Genomic DNA, 23,289 nt, shown 5'->3' with positions numbered 1-23,289 from the left:
TTTAATATCTTGATTTTAGTTTTGACCTTCTTATATTTTGTACTTTACTTTGGTGACATATTATTACATAGTCCGTTTCATTCACCTTGCATTTTAAATGTGTGTAGCTTTATTATAAAGCACTTTGTAACCGTGTTTTAAAAGGTGCTATATAAATAAAGTTTGTTATTATCATTATAAGGAATAATAATAATAACAATTACTATTATTATAACTATAGTAACAATAATTATTATTATTATTATTATTATTATTACATACACATGTACAATCTAGTACAAGACAACACAACTGTTCTTTCATAAAGTTAATTTTTATGGTGGCTATTTTTTTTTTTTTTTTAACACTATCATAGAGCTGCTAATACAATGCCATATTTAGCACTGAGATCATAGTGAGTGGTGATGTTGTACTGGACTGCATTATATTGAGGGGTGTCTAATATTCTGTCCCCCTCATGCTTATCAGTTTGGAGGATGAAAAATTAGAAACACCTCTCAATATAATGTTGTCCACTATAACACCACAGCAAACTACAACGTCAAGCATAAATTGAAATTAAATTAATGTAAATTTACAGTCTCAACAATGTCAACATAAACTGAACATTATAAATTTGGTCAAGGTAGAATTTACGTCAGAGCTGTTGCACTGAATCAATGTAATAACTGTAATATATATTGGGGGGACACATCACCCCAATATTTAAACAAAACAAGACAGGGAACCAAGCACCGCTGTCATAATTAAATCATCATTAGAAAATGTAACCATAATTGTAAATAAACTGCACAAATTGCCATTATCAGCACAGTGGGTTCCAGCATTATGGTGTACTGCAGTTCTGCATGTGGTTTGTCCCAGTGGTGTCGCCATATCCCAGCAGTACACTGCTCATGGGCATCAACTAACATTAATACCTTCATTATGTTGTATTTGTCAAACAGTCAATGTGAAGTTTGAGTAAGGAGTCAGTCATTTATGTAGACAGCAATATTTTTCATTCATTGCATATTCATATACTTTACTTATAGCTGTATATGTTTAAGATAAATAATATAATGTACTACAAAAAAGATATTACATTTTTGCTATAAAACACAATACAGTGACTTTATATTGTAAGTTTTTATCTCCAACTGCTCTTACATGGTTTCCATTTTAATATTCTATTCCTATTTTAGTTTTGTATTTATTTCCTCTACGTACTGTATTTATCTATACTTACTGCTGCCTTTAACGCTGCTGTAAGAGCAAAATTTCTTCGCCGGGGATCAATAGAATGTTTATCTCATTTCTCCCTTCTTGTTTTTGTTGAGGTGGACTGTAAGCGGCTTTAGCAACAAATGATAATATACCTTATTATCTTGTGTTCGCTTTGTATGCGGTGTGTTATCACAGAGGTCAGTGAAAGGAAAGACCGCTGAGACTCGTAAACACACACTTCAACATGGAAATGTTTCTGCGGCTTCCACTGTGACGTCCAGCTTGTGTGTGTGTGTGTGTGTGTGTGTGTGTGTGTGTGTGTGTGCGCGCGCGCGCGTTTGGTTGTTTGCTCACAGGGCGTCTTTCCTCCCAGTGACCTCTCTGATGTCACAGTCACCGACCCACTAACACACGCTCCTTCGATTGAGTGGAGTTTCCATTGTCATTGTTGCTTTCATTATCTTACATACCTTTCAACTACTAGAAGCTTTTGTTTGTCTTGAATGAACTCCACATGTATGACTACACCATGAACAGGTTCTGCTGCTTCCCAGAAGCCATTATTTACCTGCTATGACCCATGTTAACTAGAAATGTTGCGTAATAACGTCCAACAAGGTACTTTTCAGGTACATGTAATCTGCTGTCTAACGATAAACGTGACTAAACTCTGTCAGGAACTGACATCAGACAGCCACTGAAGTCCTCTGCTGGTCTTCACGTTCTCACAGAAAACACCTTTGTCTGTCACCATTGATTTGAGAAGTGAGCATGAAGTTTTTGAACATGAACATACTGTATAGCATTTTAGCTCTCATTTGTGTTTAATTCATTTCTTTGCCTTTGAGGCAGCACATACATTAGACAGCTAGTATAAACAGCTGTTTCAAGATAAGCTGAGCATACGTAAAGAACCGCAAAAAATACAAGCGACTTGTTGAGAAAATTAAGCATTGAGCAGCTAAATATATTCACATTTTCTCAGGTGGTGTTGGAGACCAGACCAGAGTAAGGCTAGTGAAACTTAGACTTATTTTCAAAGCTGACCGGAAACAAGTCCATGCTGCTCTGTGCCTCTGGAAGTGTTACAACTCATTTATACTCCCTTTATGATGGAAGCAGATCTGTTTATTTCACGTTGTGACCATCACTTCCCACCAAAGATTGATTACTGTATTGGTCAGGGGCCCAAAGTATAAGGGTCCTCTCTGGCCTTCACCTGCTAAATGTCACTCCAATTTACACGTCCGACCAGGAAGAGACTCAAAATGAGCACCAAAAGATGCAAAGGAACTACAAATAGACCTAAAATAACAACAAAAAAGGGGAAACAGCATCAAAGAGACACAAAATGACTATAAGGTCTGTGCGTCTTGCTCCTCTGTTTAAGCCCAGGGGCACATTCTGTCATAATCCTCCCAGGCTGCCCACATACTTCAATACATCCTTTATGCTGGCATAGATACATCCCTTAGATTGCACTAGAGGGCAGAGTCAAAAGATTCTGACAACAACAAACATGGCGAAGACTTAGGAGGGCGTAAGAATGTAGCCTACCTTTTAATGGAGGCAGAGTGAGGCCATTAAATACATCATGACATGTGGATGGATAGTTCTTCTCACTACTTGACCGATTTGTTTCGTTCTGCCACTTTTAAAATGTCTTCATCAAGTCCGGTCGTGTCTCTCAAACTATGCTACACTGCCCCCACAGTCTCTGGTGGTGCTACTCTGCTTTGTCAGTATCAGTAAGCTTTCAGAAAACATGCAAAAATACGGACAAAATGAACACAGAGCACCGACAGAAGGCTCCATCCACCTCTGTATATGTATCTAACATTAAGTATAAATGTGCCTTAAGTCAGATCCACCTCTCACTTCTCCACAGCTCTACCCTGTCATCCAAATATGATCACTTCTAGCTCCAGAAAACCAAGATGGTGACAGCTGAAATGCCAAACCCAAGGCTTCAAAACTTGAGTCTACAAACCAGCGGGTGATGTCACTGTGGCTACATCCATTATTTTATACCATCTATGTTTTTATCTACCATAAGAGCATCCGAGAGGGCAACTTTGCATAATTTTTCTTTAGAGGCAGCAAAGAGGGAGTACTCCTGACATTCACAAAAATTATATACACCAATATTTATTTCTGTAACTGGAGGCACATGGCTATTTCAATTTGTTTTGTTTTTTTTAATGTTTTTGAAGCTGTTTTTATGTGTAGTAATAGGCACAAACAGTAAAATGAGAAAATGTCTCAAGAAAACGGTGACAGTAAATGTGGTCTGCTGTGGAGACTGGCCCATAGGCTGGTGTGACAGGCCTGAATTATTACCCCAAATCGACCATGTTTAATTCAATGGTACGCTAAGTTTTGAGATATCCTCCACTGAGACTCAACAGTGCAACAAGTCTCATAATCTAAAAACCTCATTGTTTGAATTTGAATGTAGTTTAAAAGAAAACTGCCCACAGTGAGGTTAATTACAGAGGTGTTTCATTTTATTTGTCACAGAGCACAGCCCAGATACTGATGCTTGGTCAGTGGCCCTCAGCATCAGATACCAATGCACGGACACACCCATTAGCAGCGATTTGAGACACACTGGGCAGAAGCACTATTCTGACTCACTGAGCAACTCACGTAGCATACAGAGCGAGAAAGTCCGAATATGGTCGGTGGAACAGTAGGTGAATGGGTCAAACAAACTCTGGACTTTCACCTGGAAGCCCACTGTTCATTTACCCATATGAAATAGAGGTCAATTGAGGTTTTTTTTAAGTAACAACTCCATGTGCTAATATGTGTATCATATTATGCCAGTATTGTATGACAAGTGACGTTACATTACGTAAGTGACAAACATACTTATTTTAAGCCAAACCATGATGTTTTTTTTTAAATGTAACCACCTGCTTTTATTGCCTAAACCTCAGATAGTAAACCTAAAAACAAAGTTTTTTTACCTGAATTCTAAATTTATTTTGAAAAGAGATTGTATACATTTAATGAGCAGAGACTGTACATTTCCTGTGAAAATGGAAATTTATTTTGAGAAGATACAATGCATGGGCCCAAATAATTAGGCTACATGAACCTGCAGTCTCTGTCCAAGCCCGACAGGAGCCTTACATGGCAGCAGTTTTGGGCCTAAGCCCAATTAAAAACCTGAATTTCTACTGAAAAATATATTATATTATACTTTATATATTATAATTTGTTTATATTAAAATGTTTATTACAAGTTAGAGCTGATGTGTTTCCTTGCACCACTTGTCTTTCGTCTCTTCTTTCTGTTTTTTTCAGTAGTTGGTCATTTTGTACGATGTTCGGCAGAGCAGACCTCAATGCATCTGGTGTGCATGGCAGTCTGTGGTGATGTGGTGCACAGACAATGATCACCACTCTGTGGTGAATGTTATACACATCTCTCCCACTGCTGGGGAGGCAGAAGTAAATACTGCCAACGAAGTCACCTTGCAGCCCCTCTCTCTCTCCTTCTCTTGTTTTACTCTATCTCTCTCCCCCAGTTCTTCACTGAACTATGTTGTTTTTTTTTTTTAAAAAAAATCAGAGCTCTAATGCATGAAACATGCATTAATTGACACAGCATCCCTGAGCATCCAAAACTGACACTAGAGAGGTACCAGATAGTATAGCTTGATGTGTTTGACCACTAAACAAGCATCAGTATTGACAAAATGAGAGAGGGAAACGCAGGGAGAAACGCAGCAGGACCAGAATGAATGTCAATGCGATGAAATTCCTAGTGGGGCAGGCGAGAGTTGTGGTGGGTCTCAACAAACACCAACTATCACCTGAGAGAGCAGCGTTCGCGTCCCGTAACATTCTAAAACTAAACCTTGTTCTTTTTTTCCTAAACCTAACCACGTGTTTTTATTTCTTAAGGAGAAAAATGTTGAAGGAGAAAAATGGATTGGAACCACATAGTGCATTTATTTTGAAAGATACTGTATGTAAACATAAAATTTCCTGTGAAAACGGAAGTGTACCTTGAAATACGAGTCATGACATTGCATGTAACAGGCAAAACTTGACACAGTGTCCTGAACGTCAACAACCAACACACCCAGGGTACCTGTCATGTCCTGTGTGGACATGGAAAGTCCTTGACCAAAATGTCAATATCCGACGAGGTCGGAGTGAGATGGGGGTTAGCGTTAGCGTTAGGTGTTGGTTAGTGTCTCTCATAAATAAACCAGTTGTTTATGACCATCCTCCGCAACGCCCTGACTTTCCACTGTGCAATTTCAAAACTCAAAGGGTAGACCACTGCTGACTTCAATGTCTGTCCAAGTGTTCCGTTACAGTTTATCATGTAATTTTCCGACAAAATGAAAGCAGTGCTTTGACAGCGGAGGAGGCCGACGCATGCCTTCGAGTCATGTCTTCAAAAAGCTATTTCTTTTCCTTTGTGTATTTCTCATTTAATTAACATCTTAACACAAATACTAACGATGTCCTGCTCATTTTATGACATATGAGACAACAAGCTTGTTTTGTTATAACAGTTCAGTGACGACAGTGAAACGTGTAACTGTAAAAACAATGTACATGATGATGTGATAGTTTGTCTTTTGACAGTAGTCATAACACTTTCCAGCTGAAAGTATTTGCGTACGTTTGAAGCTATTTGGTGCTCACATTTCCATGTGTCATGTTTTTAAAAATCCCTCTCTGAGGCAGTGGTGTTTCTGCTGTCTGTGTATGACCTGTCCTGCCCTCCCTGACAGAGTACATGTCTGACTGGAGTGAATTTCACAAGGAACAGAATGTGAATGGGTATTTCCTCTCAGCAAAGTAGGTGGGCAGTCATGTCTAAACTATAGTCTGGTATTTACAGTGGTGGAAGAAGTACTCACCTCACTTATAGTTAAGTGAAACTATCAATACCGAAGCGTAGAAATACTCTGTTACAAGTAAAAGCATCAAAATATACTTAAAGTACATTTCTGAAATGCAAGTATAAAGTACCAAAAATGGAAATTGCCGACCAGGACGAGACTCAAAGAGACTACAAAGAGATGCAAAAAAACACAATAACAGCAAAACAACCACAAAGAGACACAAAATGCCCAAGAAAGACACTAAATTACCTCAAAGAGTCACAAAACCACAAAAAGATGCAAAACAAACAAAATAAGTGGTGGGGCCTTTTGCCTATCTGTGCCCATTGTCTCATAATCTGCCCATGTATACACCAGACTAAGTAATAGTACTAGAGTGTTTGTCTGTATTAATATACTGATGTACTATAAAAATAATATAGAATATGATGCAAAAATCATAAACATACAAACATAATATACCGCCGCTTTGTCAGTGAGCTGGGTGTTAGATACTGACGCACAAAGGCACCTTTCTTGCCAATATGATATGCACTGGGTGGCCGCAGATGTTGATTCAGAGGCCAGTACCAGTACTTTGGCAGTGGACGTCCATGTAAGACACTGACACAGAAAGGCACGTGATATAAGTCGCTGGTATGTCCCTTTAGGGCAGGCGGGAGGGGAGTTGGTTGGGTCAAACAAACCCTGGATTTTCACCCAGGAGCCCACTGTTCCCTTGCCGTGTGAATGTAGAGCCAAACTGTGATGTTTTTTTCTAAACCTAACCATTTGCTGTTGTTGCACAAGGAAATAAACCTAGATACAAGGTGTTATGCAAATGTTGTACGTGTAATTTGAATAAGACTGTATGCATCTAATGAGCAGAAACTGCACATTTCCTGTGAAAACAAAAATGTATTTTGAAAAGACACAGTGCATATTACAAATGTAACTTGGCAGCAGCAGAGTACCTCATGCATCATATGTAGACGTGAAAGTCCACAGACAAAGCGGCAATATTTGACGAGTTGGGATGAGAAGGAAGGCATTGGTCTTATGCTCATGCTATAGCCTATAATTTTAAGTGATAATAATAATAACTGCATGTGTATTGTTGAGTTTAAGGACTCTTTGGAGATTGTTTTAACTCCACTCTGTAAGGAATAAATAATAATACATGAATTCTCATGGGTTAAAGCTCCCTTACGTGCAACATTATATTGGGTAGTATATGTTGCATTCACATGCTCTTTGGATGGTCTTGAGTTAGGAAGTCGTGCCTCTGAAATTCATGTGGTTTAAGTCGTAATTTGGAAACAACATGGATGCTACATAGATGTGTTGTATGTCATTACTAAGAGCATTTAAATGACACATTTTGGTAGAAGTTTATGTCTGACATGGAGTGTCTTCCTTTCAGCTCTATACAGGGACTTTTAATCACTATGGCAGTCTAGTTTAATAACACCTGGAGTACAAAACAGTCATTACGTTGCTGCAAAGGAAAATCATCTCGGACCCTTTTAGACAATAATCATGTGTGAAGAAAGTTTTCTCTATAGTTTCTGTTTATAAATAGTGTGAATTAGCAAAGAGAAGTGACACCATTTTCTGGTATCACACTTTAAAAGGTCATCGTGTGTGTGTGCGTATGTCCGCCTGCATGTGTGTATGTATGTGTACGCATGTGTATGTGTGTGTTTGTTACTGTAAATGTGTGTTTTTGTGTGTTTAATGCCACAGAGTGGTGTGGTGGGCTGTTTGTTGCACTTCACTGATCTGGACAGAAAACATGCAAACGAAGCTCTGCTGCTGCTCCAGAAAACACACCACATTTACAGCGTTCTGTCATCGCATAACCAGTGGTGAAATACAACTGAGTAGTTTTCTAAAGTACAATGTTAAGGTACTTTGTTTTAATATTTCCATTTTATGTTACTTTGTTCTTTTGTTCCACTACAATTTGTCAGCCAATATTGTACTTTTTACTGCACTGGCTCTATTTTGCAGATTTATATTATTAATACATAATATAAATCCACAAATTAATTATGAGGTTTTATTATAGTTGAAACTACAAACTCAAATTAGCTCTACCTTTACCACTGGCAACACTAAAGTGGTGTAAAGAAGTATTTCACTGCTGTCAGGATGGTCATAAAACTGTCTATGCAGTAGAACAATACAAATACTTCTGAAACTAGTGCTACATGACCAGAGTAAACACAGGAAAAGGGCTGTGACATTTGCATTTCGCTCATGAGGTAGAAAACTTACAACTACAAGAATGGCCTGTGCCATAGCAGACCGATAAATGCTCCTTCTGGAGGGTGACGTAACGTGTAACGAGTTTGTACATTTAACATAGGAAACAATACGGCAACTGGCTGGTAACAAACAATCTCAAATTACAGATTAACAGTAAGCTACAATATGTTTCTGAAAAGATTTGAGGCGAGAAATAGGCAACGCAGCAACAGAATCTTGGTTCATATTTGTATCAACACTGCTTAGTTTTACCATTTGATCTCAGTTTTTTCAGCCTCCATTTTGACAATACAGAAAACCATTTAACGCCCACTTACTGTTCACAGATTCTCATATTACAGCCAAACAGTGCACTGTAATATGTTTCTGCAGACATTTTATGCGAGAAATAGGAAATACAGTAACAGAATCTTGGTTTGTACTTGATCAGCACTGCCTAGATTTACAGTTTGGTCTGAGTTTGACAGACAGAGGAGCAGTCACTCTCTTTATACATCCATGGCAACTAAGGAGATTGCGTCATATGATGGCGCCATATCAAGTCATATCACTGGGGTACAACATATTGTAGTGAAATCCCGTCTGCAGCTGCCGAAAGGTTCAATAGGTGGCACACTATCATAAACGTCTGCAGACGGCCTTGAGTCAGAATTATTGACTGTATATAATGAATGTAGCAACTGTGACATCACCCACATGATGTTGGTTTGTGCACTGCCGATCTGAAGCCTAGAGTTGGGCATTTTGGCTGTCGCCATCTTGGTTTTTTGAAGGGTGGAGCTGTGGACGAGCGAGGGGTGGATATGACTGTGGTGATGCCTCACAGACAGCCTGTCACTCAAGTGGCCCTGCCCTTAAATAAAATGTAAATGAGTGAGTAATAAAAAAAAATCGCCCCTGTACAGTTGTCATGAATGATGTTAGCTATAGGGAACAAAAACATTTTTTGTAGGTTGCAAACATGTTTATTTCTGCTGTAAAGTTGGGCATTTTATCATGGGAGTTTGTGGGGATTGACCTACTTCTGTAACCAGCCTCAAGTGGCCATTAGAGGAACTGCAGTTTTGAAACTTTTGCATTGGCTTCATTTTTCAGCCTCGGAGGTTGTTGTCATACAGTTGTCATACAAAAACAACAACAACAAGCTATCAGTCATAATAAGTCCTATCAGAGTTCAAAGTAAATATAGGCTATTTTCTTCAAAACACTGAAAGTCTTTGTAGCTTTTTGGTTCTTTACATCTTTAGGTAAGGTGCCATACTGCTTGAGTTCAACAGTAAAGGGTTAGCAACAGTCCTAGAGCCAGCAGATATCCACTGGATAACGATCTGAGTTGAGAGATGAGCAGAGAGATCTGGTTAGATGGAGGAATGTTTACCGCAGTTCATTTACGCAATGTTATGACACAAAGCTAATTTTAAATCAGCAAAGTATCCCTTGAATGCATCAGTAATCATCATCCAATAATATAATATACTGTACTGTTCTAAAATGGGTCATGCTGCATGATGAGCACTTTTACTTTTGGCACCCACAGGGAATCCCCCAAATAACCATTTTTTCCTCACTTAGTCACCCACTGTTACACAGAATTCAGGTAGAAAGAGTTGTTTTTCTTTTATGCCTCCATGGTGAATGGAGAAAAGTTTTGAAGAACTGAGCTCATAGAGGACATAGTCGTAGTTATAGTCACAGTAGAGTATTTTTATGTTGTAGTATTGCTACTTTTACTCCAGATGTGAGTACGTCTTCCACCACTGGCATTGACTGGTTGCCACAGTGTAAAGATAATAACCTGTTTATGTGTCTTTGTGTGTTTAGGCACGTAACAAGCAGAATGGAGAGTTGGCGGCCATCAAAGTCATCAAGATGGAACCAGGTGAGAATTTTATGTGATTGTTTATCATTTTAAGAGCAAGGCAGTGAGGGCACTGAAAAAAAAGCCTCTATATATTCTACCCATGCACCTGGATAAAGGTAATAAACATGTTTCCAGCTTATATTTACTCAAGTACTGCACTCAAGTATGCTCACATGGAAGGTTTGGAGTATTAAGAACTATTCTAAATAATAGTTCATAGTTAAATATTTACACATTAGTTCAAAAAAGAGGATAGTGTTTGTTTTGTAGCACATGCTCCTTGTTTCAGGGACCGTTAACTACATTTACAGAGACCTGGTAAAATAACACCTGAGCGGACGTTGCATCTGCCAGTATTATAGCGACAGACAGGAAGTATTCAGATCTAAAATCATATTAGCTTGTAGTGTGTATATCCACTGACTCCACCTTTGTTTGTATGCAATGTGATGGAAATGATAAACATGTAACCTCTCTCTTTCTGTCCGGCTCCACAGAGGATGACTTTTCTATCATCCAGCAGGAAATCGTCATAGTGAAGAGCTGCAAACATCCCAACATAGTGGCCTATTATGGCAGCTACATACGGTGAGCTGTCTGTTTCTGTGCTTCCTCTCGCTCTCTTATTAATCTCAGATACACAAGTTAACTCTTCTTCTGTCTGCAGAGCCAATAAACTGTGGATCTGTATGGAGTTCTGTGGAGGAGGCTCTCTGCAGGATGTCTACCATGGTGAGTGTGTGTGTGTGTGTGTGTGTGTGTTTATTCTTCTGAGGCAAAAGTTCTGTCTGTGAATGCACTGTGCCACACCAGACCAATTACTGCTCCTGCGAGCTCCTGTGAGCTTGTACAGTTTGACCATAGACTGTTAACATAATGGATGTAGCTACTGTGTTGTCACCCACTGGTATGTAAACTCCCATTTTGAAGTCTCAAGTTCAGCATTTCAGCCATCACCATCTTGTCTTTTTTTGGAGTCAGAAGTGGTCATATTTGGGCAGGAAGCTGGCACTGTGGTGGAGCTGACTGGATCTGACTGAGAAGTCGAATACACTATCAGCAGACAGCCTGTCACTTAAAGCAGCCCACACTTAGTTATGTGTAACTTTAAGCCTTGAAATGTAAATGGGTGGGTTATATAAAAATCCACCCCCTGTACAGTTTGTCGTGAATGTTGAAAATTATCTACAGTATAGACAAAAACCGTGTTTTGTACCAGGCTGTAAACATGTTCATTTCTGCTGTAAAGTTAGGGGAGATTTGTGGGGATTGACTTACTTCTGGAGCCAGCTTCAAGCTTAGAAGAGCTACAGTTTTGGCACTTCCGTGGTGGCTTCATTTTCAGTCATGGAGGCTGACACTTGGTTTTGACAGAGGAAACAACATGGCGGCCAGCTGGTGTCAAACAATCTCGAGGCAGGCGTACAAAAATATGGAAGTACAATCTGTAGTTTAAACAACAGTCCTAGAGCTAGCAAAAACAACAAAAAATAAAAACAACAAACAAACGGTAAATTATCCCTTTAAGACAGACAAAGACATATAACATCTTAAATTTCAACAGTAAAATACAACTCAGTAAAAATAATTTAACATCTAACTGAGAAGATATGAAATGAATCCGCCTGTAAGCATCTTGAAAGGCTCAGAGCTGCTCCTACTAGCACTCAATACAGGATTATTTTTGACAACCTGAGTGACCTAGTCTGAATTAAAATGTTCCACTCCTCAGTTCTGATATGTTAAACAGCATTCAAATCACCCTGTAACACATATACACGTAACACATATACATTATGCAACCATGTTACTTTTTTTTTTTGTGAATGAAACATGAACTTTATTTGCTAAATATTTCAGTCATGTACTGCACTGCATAGGCTGTAAATTATTATTACACTGAATTATTAAATGTAAATTGTTTTCCACAGTGACTGGTCCTCTGACTGAGCCACAGATCGCCTACATCTGCAGGGAAATGCTGCAGGTAAAGTCGCACTGATTATTAATTACTCATTTCAATTAATAACTTAGGTTTTACTCTTAATAATCTGAAACTGTTGATAATAATGTTCAAGGCACAAAAACCCACTTGTGTGTGTGTGTGTGTGTGTGTGTGTGTGTGTGTGTGTGACACCAGGGATTGGACTACCTGCATGCACAGAAGAAAATCCACAGAGACATTAAGGTGACTTTTATTCTTCATTTTTGTTTCCTGTCTTGTATTTATTTGTGGTAACAGCACGTTAGATAACAGTAGGTGACACTTGAAGACTGCTGTTGAAAAACTAGAGATGTTCCGACACCATTTTTGCCTTCCACTGCATTAAAAAATGAATAAATAAGTAAATAAAAATAATAATAACAGCTGTATTCTACTAATCCTAAAACTAAAGCCTTGCATACTGTACACATTGCAATTTTTTTTTTTAGAAAATGGCAGCTAAAGTTAGCAAGTAGCTGTGACAGTGGTGCATCCATGTACAGAGTTGAAATATAACAAACAGCTATACTTAAGCACATTTACTCACCTGACCAAAACAAGATGGCAGTTATTTCAGTCGTGGACCCAACCACACACAAAATAGTTACAGTCCACGAGACTTGTGTACGCTTTTATCAGCTCACTGTGTAATGTCAGTGATGTTAGGAGGTCTGGAGGACGAGGTCATTTGTAATGATGATCATGTCCACACCTGGCATATTAATCAAGTTTTCTTCATTTGTATGGAGCACATCCGACAGGAGTTTCAATTTTCTGACGATACCTGCAGCCTGCAGGTTCATCCAGCCCTTTTATGTAGTAACAGCATATGGATTTATCTCTGCCTGCCCGCTATCTGAATTTTGCACAAGAAACATGGTGAGGGCTTACCCTAGATTAACTCAGAGTTCACACCCTGCCAAACACTGGTCTTCTGGGGAAAGTCCTGTGTTTCGTGACCTACCCACTGCCCACACATGCCTCGTTACAAATGAGGACTGCCTGCTCTTGGATACCTGCTGCCTATGGTCTGACACTTGATCACCACCTTTTAATAAAACCCTGACCTTAGCTGAGTGCCATGGGGGTACACGCCCACAAACAGCCCGAATACAGTAAATTAGAAGAAACTAAGAAAATTCAGGCAGAGGGCAGAGCCTCTGCGGGAAAGTACACCACCACACACTGAGAGTGGGACTACTGCTGTATCAGTCTATACATTGTTTTTAAGGAAAATCCTCCATAATATATCTTTAAGTATAGGGTCTGAACTACGTCCTCCACCAGTGAGTAAACCGTACTTAATGTCATGCAGCAGGAAGTGAGCCGAAAATGAAGAGAAGATAAGCACATTACAACAATCAGCCCATCAAATGAACTTTTAATTGCACTTTACGAGCTAACAGTTTTTTATCTCCATCCTGTGTGGGTTCACTTAAAGATCACCGAGTGGGAAAGGAGAGTCTTTGTATGATAAGATGTTTCTCCGGTTGTGTTTGTGTTGATGTTTCTCTCACCCTCTTTTGCCTCCAGGGTGCCAACATCCTCCTCAATGATCAGGGCGAGGTCAAACTAGGTAGGTGGATGTTTGCACTGTGTGCTCTGCGCTGCACCGGTGTGGTTAAGATGAGTCACTCACTGCATGAGCGATGGCCCAATAAACACATCTCTGCTGTCTTGTTTGGATGATATTTAAAGAGTGAAATGGGCCTCTGCAGTTTCCCACTGGTTGAGAATTTACTTGATGATGGTGAATCCAACACTCATAAGCAACATTCTTTATTCTTCCGCAGGTCCTTAAAAGTCCTAAAATTTCTTATATTAATTTATTTAAATATTGGGCATTAAAAGTCATAGCCTAAATAGTCTTAAATTTGATTTGGTGAGATCTTAAATGCCACAAACAATTTTTATTCATCTTTTATTTTCTTTTTGTTAAAATCAGTCCACATTTCTGATGTTACAAATCTTTAAATTTGCCACTAAACCTATTACTGTCTTCTTACTTTATACTTGCACTTTGCTGATAGCAAAATAAAGATGAACCTAACTCATTCTAATAATGACCATAATCCTACATGAAACCTACCGCTGCATGGGACTACATATTTAACTTTATACTTACCTGCAATGCTTGAAAAAGAAGATCTGTCAAATAATCGGTCTTAAATTTGATTAAAATTGTCTTGAAAATGTCTTGAAAGCATTTAATTTAAGTATCTGTTACCTGTAGATACTCTGAATCTAGTTGGGCATTCCCTTCTGCTTTAAAAACACAACCACTGTTTAAAAAATCCCTTAAATTAACCCACTTTCTGTTTATGCACTTGAGACATGTGTTAGTGCTTGTTAGTTTGTTGGTGTTGTCGCAGTGTGCAGTAGGAATACAAAGAAATCACTGAATTTGTTTTCAAGGCCTTGATTTTAAAATGATTACAAAGAGTCACTCAAGACTCACAGCGCCTGCCATGTTAAGTGTATTTTTATTTTTAAAATTGAGTGAGTGGTTATTGCGGTTATTATTTATACTATTTGTTTCCTCTGTTGTGTAGCTGACTTTGGGATCTCGGCTCAGATCACTGCCACTCTGGCCCGGAGGATGTCCTTCATCGGGACGCCATATTGGTGAGGTCAAACCCAGATGATCAGTCTCTCTGCAGCTTTGAATATAACAGGTCCTGTAAACACCTGAATGGAAACATTTAGTAAAACATTAACTGCAGCTGATTGTGGGGAGTATATTTCTCCCAACTCATAAATAAATTAATATGTAATGCCTTATATATATTTAAAGGGACAGTTCCCCCTAAAATCAAAAACATATTTTCCTCTTACCTGTAGTGCTGTGTATCTGTCTAGAGATATCAGACGTAGATTTCTGCCTTCTTTTCAGTATAATGGAACTAGATGGCACTTGGCTTGTGGAGCTCAAGGCACCAAATAATACAATACAAACTCAAGTGCAATGTCTCTTTCCAGAAATCAAGATAGAGTTCCTTAAGACAATCCACAGAGCTTGTTGTGAGCAGTTTCATGTAGGAAGTATATTATATTATATTCTTTCTAACAAACTACAACTGCTGACTGTATCACCACTCAGAAGGAAGTGTGCATCTACTCATGGATAACAGGGTTGTGCTTGTGACAGGGCAAAATGTAAATATACACTACATCCTCCTCCACCAATTGTAATGTTAGCTAGCTCAGTGGTGCTGGCAGAAGATGATGCTTTACAAGGTAAGGCATGCTAATAATGTTAGCATGTTATATTTGTGGGGAAAACGTGTCTAGCAAAAGACAAATGTTTTTTTCTGTGAATCTTTAGAGTTATAATTGAGCCAAATTTTGTACTTTTGTTTAATATTGTTGCTATTAAGCCATGTTCTAGGTATGTTAGTGCACTTGACAGGAGCTTAACACAGTGGCACAGAAGGTGTAATTGCGGAGAGTATAACACACCAACTCCAGGGAAGGCAGGCTACAGAAATGCAATGAAAGAGAAAGAGCAATGGCTCTTTTTTTGGCTCTCTTTTACATAATTTATTTAATCATAAGATGATTCAAGGCATTAAATAAAATAAGTTCTAAGTTTTAATCTAAGTCTAGATCAATAAATACCACTACATGCAAGAGGAAACATATGTATTCGGACTATCACTATGAGAGATATTTAGTTTTGCTGCTGAAGATGATTTGAAATAGTTTTTATTGTCGGTAGCAGAATTGCTTCACTTAATAAAAACATTCCTCTTTGGTTCCTCTTTCATGTTTTTACTCAGCCAATGAGATTATTTCTCTTTAGATCAGCTTTGTCTCTGAACAAAAGTTGCAGTGTAACTACACAGTAGATCCACTCTGTACAGAAGGCCCAACTGTGGTGCAAAAATCAGTTGTTGCTGTTCCTCTTCTGTCCTCAGGATGGCGCCAGAGGTGGCAGCAGTGGAAATTAAAGGTGGCTACAATGAACTATGTGACATCTGGTCCGTGGGCATCACAGCCATAGAGCTGGCAGAGCTACAGCCGCCACTGTTTGATGTCCACCCACTGAGGTAAATACACACTGACAGACACAACCTCACATGCCTTAGCGTGCACCTCTGCACGTACACACACCACTGTGAGTAAAGAATAAACTATAATTAGCCAATTGATGGTTGAATCTAATGAGTACATTAAGTGCTGCACAATTTTGAGCATTTACATTTTCTGCCACTTAATACTTCCACTCCACCACATCAGGGGGAAATATTGCACCTTTTATTCACTCCAAGTCATTTGTCTGACAGCTTTGCTCTCCTCACTTTTCACACTGCAGTTATTGACATCCATGCACATAAACACAAACACAGAGAGATTCTCACTGACTGTATTTTTTCCTGCAGAGTCCTGTTTCTCATGTCCAAGAGCGGCTACCAGCCTCCTAAACTGAAGGACAAGTCCAAATGGTGAATAAAAACACATTATATTTAATAATTAAATCATGGATGCAAATATTGGCCTTACGTTTGTATTTCAAACCTTGCACAGACATTTTCGTAGTGTACATTTACACACATAAGAAGATAAAGACACCCTGAGTTTGTATAGTCTGCATATTAATCAGATTAACAGGATCTAAGTACAATCATCTATTTTCTCGTTATTATTTTCTTCTTCTTCTATTTCTTCTTTCTGATTGTCTCCAGGTCCTCCATGTTTTATAACTTTGTAAAGGCCATGTTGGTGAGGAACCCGAAGAAGAGACCCAGTGCCTCCAAGATGCTCTCAGTCAGTACCACTCACACATGCTCCAGTTCAGGGTTATACTGTATAGTGTCAGCGCTGCATCAAACAGACGTAATGTGCAAGAAGAAACAAGCTGTCAGTTGAAGGGGGCAAACATTATTTATGGCTAATGCATGGTTTTAAAGATGTAACAACACTGATTTGTGTACAAACTGTCATGACTGGCAATTTTAAAGAGACACCACACAACTCGTAGCAGCTACAATTAATGTTTTTGTAACAACAGTTTATCAAGTGACAATGTGAAAGGTGTGACTCGTAGTGATGAACCTTCAGAGAATTATCACATGAATCTGCAGCTTATCTCGGCTCAATGGAGCTTTGTAGTTTCAGCTCATTGTTTTATCTGTCTGGCTCACAACTTTACAGTTGTGGTTTGACCTCTCCGCTCTCAAAGAGTCGTTTTCACAGATAAAACTCTGCAAACCCACTGTACACTATGTGCAGCAGCAGACAGACACATTTAGAGACAAGCAGCTGAACATTACAGGACATTTAGCAGATAAAGAAGCCTTGTTTAAAGAATGCCAGATTAAATGGTCACAGGACATACTGTATAAACCAAAATTAAGAACATATAGCATAATAAAAAGCTGTTATGGCAGTGAAAAGTATGTTTGTGCCCCTTTATCTAAAAGACAACGATCACTATGTGCCCAGCTCCGTTCTGGAATCCTGCCTCTGCATCTTGAGACAGGACGTTATCGGGGGGTCTCAGAAGAAGAGAGGTTTTGTTCATATTGTGATATTAATGATACTGAAAATGAGTTCCATTTTGTTTTTTATTGTTCTCTGTACCATGAGTTGCGTCAGAAATTATTTAACAGGTGTAAGAATTTAGATTTGATGTGGTTGAGTGATGCTGAGAGGCTCAAATGGATTTTTGATTACAAAGTATTCGCACTTGCTGACTATTTAGAGAAAGCTTGGGATAAACGAAGAAAAGTAACATATATGTAAAAATATCTATTTTGGTTTTGTTGTGGAGAAAGAACTATTATTTTTGTTTGTTTTTGTTTCGTTTTTCTGGTGTAAATTGTGTAGCCCCCAAATTAAGTGGATGTGATTTTGTAAACTGATGACTTTCTTTTTCTGGTGTCTTATAATCCTGTAAGGGATGGGTCTTTGGACATGACACGAAAATAAAACTCATTCATTCATTCATTCATTCATTCATTCGACAGATATTTCCCTCAGGAGTTGCTAGAGACTAAAAACATATTGGGTTGATATTCATCAGTTGACACAAAGACTTCTAATGAATCATCATGTGTCTCTGTATCTGCTAAATGTGTAAAGAGGGTTTGGGCTGTATCTATTTTTTCATACCTTCACGCCTTACTGACACTTCACAGGGGTATGACGGTACTTGTGTTAAAGGGGGGAAAAAGCTGATCTACTGGTGATAGAGGTCATTGTTATAATGTTTATCATATCAGTTTATAACGTGATGATGAAGTCTATGTTGTATTAACAGCTTGGTTTCTGTGTCAACAAGTGGGACTGGACTGAGCTGGTTTTTATCTCCATCCTGCTGCTTATAGTCTCCATCATCTTACTCCTGCTCACTCACTGTTTCTGTTGTCTCTTTCCTCATTATTTGCTTTCTTTGTCCTCTCTCTGCAGCACATGTTTTTGACCCAGCAGTGTCTGAACCAGGAGCTGATCCTGGACCTGCTGGAGAAGTTGCGACACCCTGAGAAACTGAAGACCTGCATGGTGACGGAAGACGACGAGATGGAGGTGTTAATCATATTCTTATTAACACTTTATATGATAAACTGAGATAAAGTGCTCAATAGATATTAACAGTCTGGTCAATCACTCCTTAGATCAGGCAAAAATGATATTTAATGTGTGATTAAATTTTTTTGTCTCAAAGCTTTTGGTGGTTCAAAATCAATTTTAGATTTGAAATGAAGCTTTAAGATATTTATTTTGCCAAAAGATGGTCAGGGTGTCTATCCAAAGACCCTTCCCTCACCTGAGATTATAGACCCTGATGGAATTAATTACATGTTTTCTTGTTGGTTTAAGGTGGCAGTGCCTGGATCATTAAAGAGGATTCAATCTATCAACAAACACAACCGGGCAGAGAGGACAAACTCTGACATAAGCTGTAAGAAAACACTCTTTCTCATTTTCATTAGTTTCTTTTTCTAGCAGTTTAATAATTCATGACAGCAAAAAACGTTATCTGCTGAAGAAAACGTGCTTTAATTCAGAAAAAGTAGAGTATGTACAATATAGTGGTAGAACTATAAGTAGTAATACTACAGTGTAAAAATGCTTAGTTACAAGTCCAGCATTCAGAAGGATTGACTTATAAATATACCAAAGGGGCTTACACATCAGGGATCTGGTCCCAAAGTGTACCATACCCAAGGCATGAGTCCACTTGAAAATATGGTCTCAGGTGTGAACACTAACAGTACCATAAAGCAAAAGTAGACTGTTAATTAGCACGACTACAAGAAGTTTTTAACAGGTTATGATACAGTTTCAATGTAGTACTGAAGCCTCTATATCTGAGGACCAGTTTAAATCAGTCGTACCTAATGTAGAAATGCCCTTAAAGTATGAAAAGTAATAGTGCTCATTATGCAGAGTGGCCCATTTCAGAATAATGTCATATCATTGGATTTTAATTACTGATACATTAATGTGTTCATCATCACTTTAATTTTGCAGTTGCATTACTTTATGTACTTCGTTTGCTGAGAAGCTTAGCTTTGATCTTATTCTATAATATTGCATCATAATTTATTGTTGATTTAAATAATACATTTTATCATTGTTGTATTATTCATCTGAGTCTGCAAAGTAACTTAAATGACCGAATAAATATTGTGGAGTAAAAAGAAAAACAATATTTCCCTCTGTGATGCAGTGCATCAGTAAAAGTATAAAGCAGCAGAACATACTCAAGTTAAGCACAAGTACCTTAAAATTGCATTTAAGTACAGTTCTTGAGTAACTGAACATAGTCACTTTCCACAACTGCAATATAACATGCATACAGCATATGGTATGTGAGAAAATTAATCTATTTATGACAACATGAACTCCTTATATCAAAAGTATGTTATAGAGCATATCCATTTAGAGGAAGATGCTATTCATTTTTACCTGTCGCCTTAATGGATGCTTTTTTTTTAATCACATTTCTGTTTTCATCTTCACTGAAGCTGTCAGTATTACTGAATACTACTGAAATATTCCAGCCGTCATTTGACTCATCCTGCGGTCTCGGATCATTTATTTCAGCTCTGTTTCCCTCTGTTTGTTGGATGATAATAATGTTGGTGAAAGGACATTTATTTTGCTCTTATTTAAGTTTCACTGGATAAATGAAATTTAGTGTTTATTTTGATTTAGTCAGATGTTAATTCTTTACGTGTTGCTCAGTGGAACAGATTTACACTCGGAGGCCTGTGAAGAAAGAATCACCAAACACAACAGTAAGTTTCTAACACTTACATTAAAACTATACATTACAAACAAAAATATACAAACAAAACAAATTTTGCATGGTTTCTCTTACAGTTAAGACCTTCAGTGGGATCAACCGGCAGCAGCAAGAGTCCAGTGAGGTAACTGGACCACAGGTCACACACATGGAGTCACATGAAATATCTGGTTAAAATATCTAACCCCTCTTTTCTCTCTCAGAGATCAGGACACAGACTCAGACGATGACTATGACGACGTGGATATGTAAGAAAACATCAGAAACATGTTTAACAAATGGTTATATTCGCATACTTTATAGACACAGATCTAAACTATTCAGAACTGAACTAACGTGAAGTCCACAGCAGTATGTGAGTTTATATGTAGCAACAACATTGTGCAGAAACCCACGTCAGGTCACGTAGGAAACAATTCTCAGAATGCTAAAACATACATGCATCAATCACAATTTAATTTTCAGAATAGATTAGGAACACTAGAAGAAAACTACACAATGATAGAAAACCTTTAGTACTCGTGCGGAATGAAAGAAATCAATTATATCACATTACTGGATTATTATTCTGGATCATTATTATTATTATTATTATTATTATTATTCATTTGTATTAATCATCTAAATCTGCAAAGTAATTAAAGTTGTCAAATAAATATACTGAGAGTTAAAAAGTACAATATTTCCTTCAAAAAGTAGTTGAGTAGGAGTATAAAGTAGCATAAAATGGAAATATCCAAGCACAAGTACCTCAAAATTGTACTCAAGTACACCACCAGAGTAAATGTAGTTAGTTACTTTCCATCACTGAATATTTTCTTATTTTGTAATTTGTTGAAGCTCAGGAGAAATATTTGATAGTGTGTCATATTGGCAGTATTAATGTTCCTATATTTTCCTCTTTATATACAGTCGGTCATATTCAGTATGATTTGAAGTATAATTTTACTTCTTCATATGTCATTTGTGTATGTTTTATGTATGTATGTGTGTTTAATATCCAATCTGTAGAGGGAAAGTTTGAATTAAAAATATTTATATATTTACAGTATAGTAAAATAGATTTCACTGACGCTTTATCTCTGTGTTTTGTCCACCTCAGCCCTACGATGACAGCCACCCGGTAAGTCTCAATAAACACAAGCTCACATGTATTAATGTGTACCTGTATCATTAACACACCAGACTGAACCAACACTCTCTCTGCCAACAGTCTCATAATGCCACCAGATGATACTCCGCCTCCACTTCCTCCGAAGGTGATTATTAATAATCTACACGTAAAATAGTATATCTGTATGTGTTCACTGCAGTGACTGTGGCTTTATATTTAAAGGTACAGTGTGTAGGATTTAGGGAGCAATATATATATATATATATATATATATATATATATATGTGTGTGTGTGTTTTCTTTAGTCTATAATCACCTTAAAATAAGAAATGTTGTGTTTTCTTTACCTTAGAATGAGCAATGTATATCTACATAGGGAGCAGGTCCCCACCATGTTCCACCGCCATGTTTCTACAGTAGCCCAAAACGGACAAACCAAACATTGTTTCTAAATAGGGCCATTCGTATTTTGGCGCCGGCCACTGTAGTTAGCAGCCCCTCTGTAATGAGCAGCGTCAGGAAAACACCTTTTTTTTTTTTTAAGCACTCTCTGATAAACACAATGTCTCCAAGATCAGGATAGACGAACTCGCATTACTGACTGCATGTACTCAGTTGCAGTTGCATCATGCCTCACACATCTAGTTTTCTGGAACACATCAAACTCCTTCCTGCTTCCTGTCATTTTCACTTTTTGGATAAGAGGCAGTTCATATACTGTTAAAAATGTAAATGCAGAGGACGCTCATCATATCCTGATATTACCTGTGTGTGCAGCCCAAAGCTCGGACCAGCTCAGAGGAAAGCATGACAGGAGAAGACGACCGGGCAAGGAAACCCTCCTCCCTGTACGCCCCCTCCCCTCTCATCAGGACCTCCAGTGGGACCCAGGTCCGACCTGCGCTCCAACCACGAACTTCACGACACTCAGGTGAGCTGCCTCACCTTTACACTGGAGACCATGAAGAGGAGTACATTTACTCAAGTACTTAAGTACTAATTTGAGGTTCCTATGCTCTACTTGAGTATCTCCATTTATACTATTTCATAAAAAAAATCCCAGAGGCAAATATATTCTTTTAGTTACTTTACATATTCTAATATTTCATACCCTTCCTGTCCAGTGAAACCCACCTCTCCTGATTTTTTTTAATTTTAAATTATTTTTTTCCTCATAACCTCAAGGATTAAGTGACAGTGACCATTTCAATGTGGACTGGCTACTTTTAGAGTTGATACCTTAAAGGAGCAGTGTGTAGGATTTAGTGGCCTCTAGTGGTGAGGATTGCAGATTGCAACCGGCTGAGTCTCCTCCCATGACATGAGCATAAACTCCTGCTTAGGATTCTTTAAGCATTCACTGTTCAGTATCCATAGAGAACAACAGTGGCCGACACCTGGTCCATTTGTTTAGGAGAGGAAGAGACCTCTGCATGTTTTCTGTTGTTGTAGTGCAGTTTCTGACTGAGTGTGTGTGTGTGTGTGTGTGTGTGTGTGTGTGTGTGTGTGTGTGTGTGTGTGTGATCGCTAGACCCTACATCCTTCCCTGTCCAGCGGATTGACAACCAGGCAGACCTCCTTCCCCCTGAGCTCCCCCCTAAAGGCATACGCAGACGGCAACCACCATCAAAGGTAGAACTGTGCCTCTACACCAGTGGTGCAATGTTATTAAGGTCATTTACTTAAGTACAAACTGGAGGTACTTGAGTCAATTCTTTTCTTGGCACTTTTTACTTCTACTCCACT

General features: G+C 38.3%; 1 protein-coding gene across 1 annotated transcript in view; it reads left to right on the top strand.

Moving 5' to 3' along the window:
- Positions 1 to 23,289, top strand: part of map4k1 (mitogen-activated protein kinase kinase kinase kinase 1) — a 47,342-nt gene that overhangs the window by 11,662 nt on the left and 12,391 nt on the right. The window contains exons 2-20 of the mRNA XM_033630379.2: positions 10,152 to 10,209; positions 10,689 to 10,779; positions 10,859 to 10,923; positions 12,123 to 12,178; positions 12,332 to 12,379; positions 13,709 to 13,751; positions 14,728 to 14,800; positions 16,093 to 16,224; positions 16,558 to 16,620; positions 16,861 to 16,942; positions 18,587 to 18,703; positions 18,998 to 19,079; positions 20,369 to 20,421; positions 20,507 to 20,553; positions 20,633 to 20,677; positions 21,532 to 21,552; positions 21,643 to 21,688; positions 22,321 to 22,474; positions 23,075 to 23,175. Of these exons, the coding sequence (XP_033486270.2) occupies positions 10,152 to 10,209; positions 10,689 to 10,779; positions 10,859 to 10,923; positions 12,123 to 12,178; positions 12,332 to 12,379; positions 13,709 to 13,751; positions 14,728 to 14,800; positions 16,093 to 16,224; positions 16,558 to 16,620; positions 16,861 to 16,942; positions 18,587 to 18,703; positions 18,998 to 19,079; positions 20,369 to 20,421; positions 20,507 to 20,553; positions 20,633 to 20,677; positions 21,532 to 21,552; positions 21,643 to 21,688; positions 22,321 to 22,474; positions 23,075 to 23,175 (1,377 nt within the window). The remainder of the gene's footprint in view (positions 1 to 10,151; positions 10,210 to 10,688; positions 10,780 to 10,858; positions 10,924 to 12,122; positions 12,179 to 12,331; positions 12,380 to 13,708; positions 13,752 to 14,727; positions 14,801 to 16,092; positions 16,225 to 16,557; positions 16,621 to 16,860; positions 16,943 to 18,586; positions 18,704 to 18,997; positions 19,080 to 20,368; positions 20,422 to 20,506; positions 20,554 to 20,632; positions 20,678 to 21,531; positions 21,553 to 21,642; positions 21,689 to 22,320; positions 22,475 to 23,074; positions 23,176 to 23,289) is intronic.

Source organism: Epinephelus lanceolatus, chromosome 4, assembly GCF_041903045.1.
Source record: "Epinephelus lanceolatus isolate andai-2023 chromosome 4, ASM4190304v1, whole genome shotgun sequence".
Taxonomy (NCBI): Eukaryota; Metazoa; Chordata; class Actinopteri; order Perciformes; family Serranidae; genus Epinephelus; species Epinephelus lanceolatus.
The sequence above is the reverse complement of the archived record's forward strand: the minus strand, read 5'-3'. Positions and strand labels throughout refer to the sequence as shown.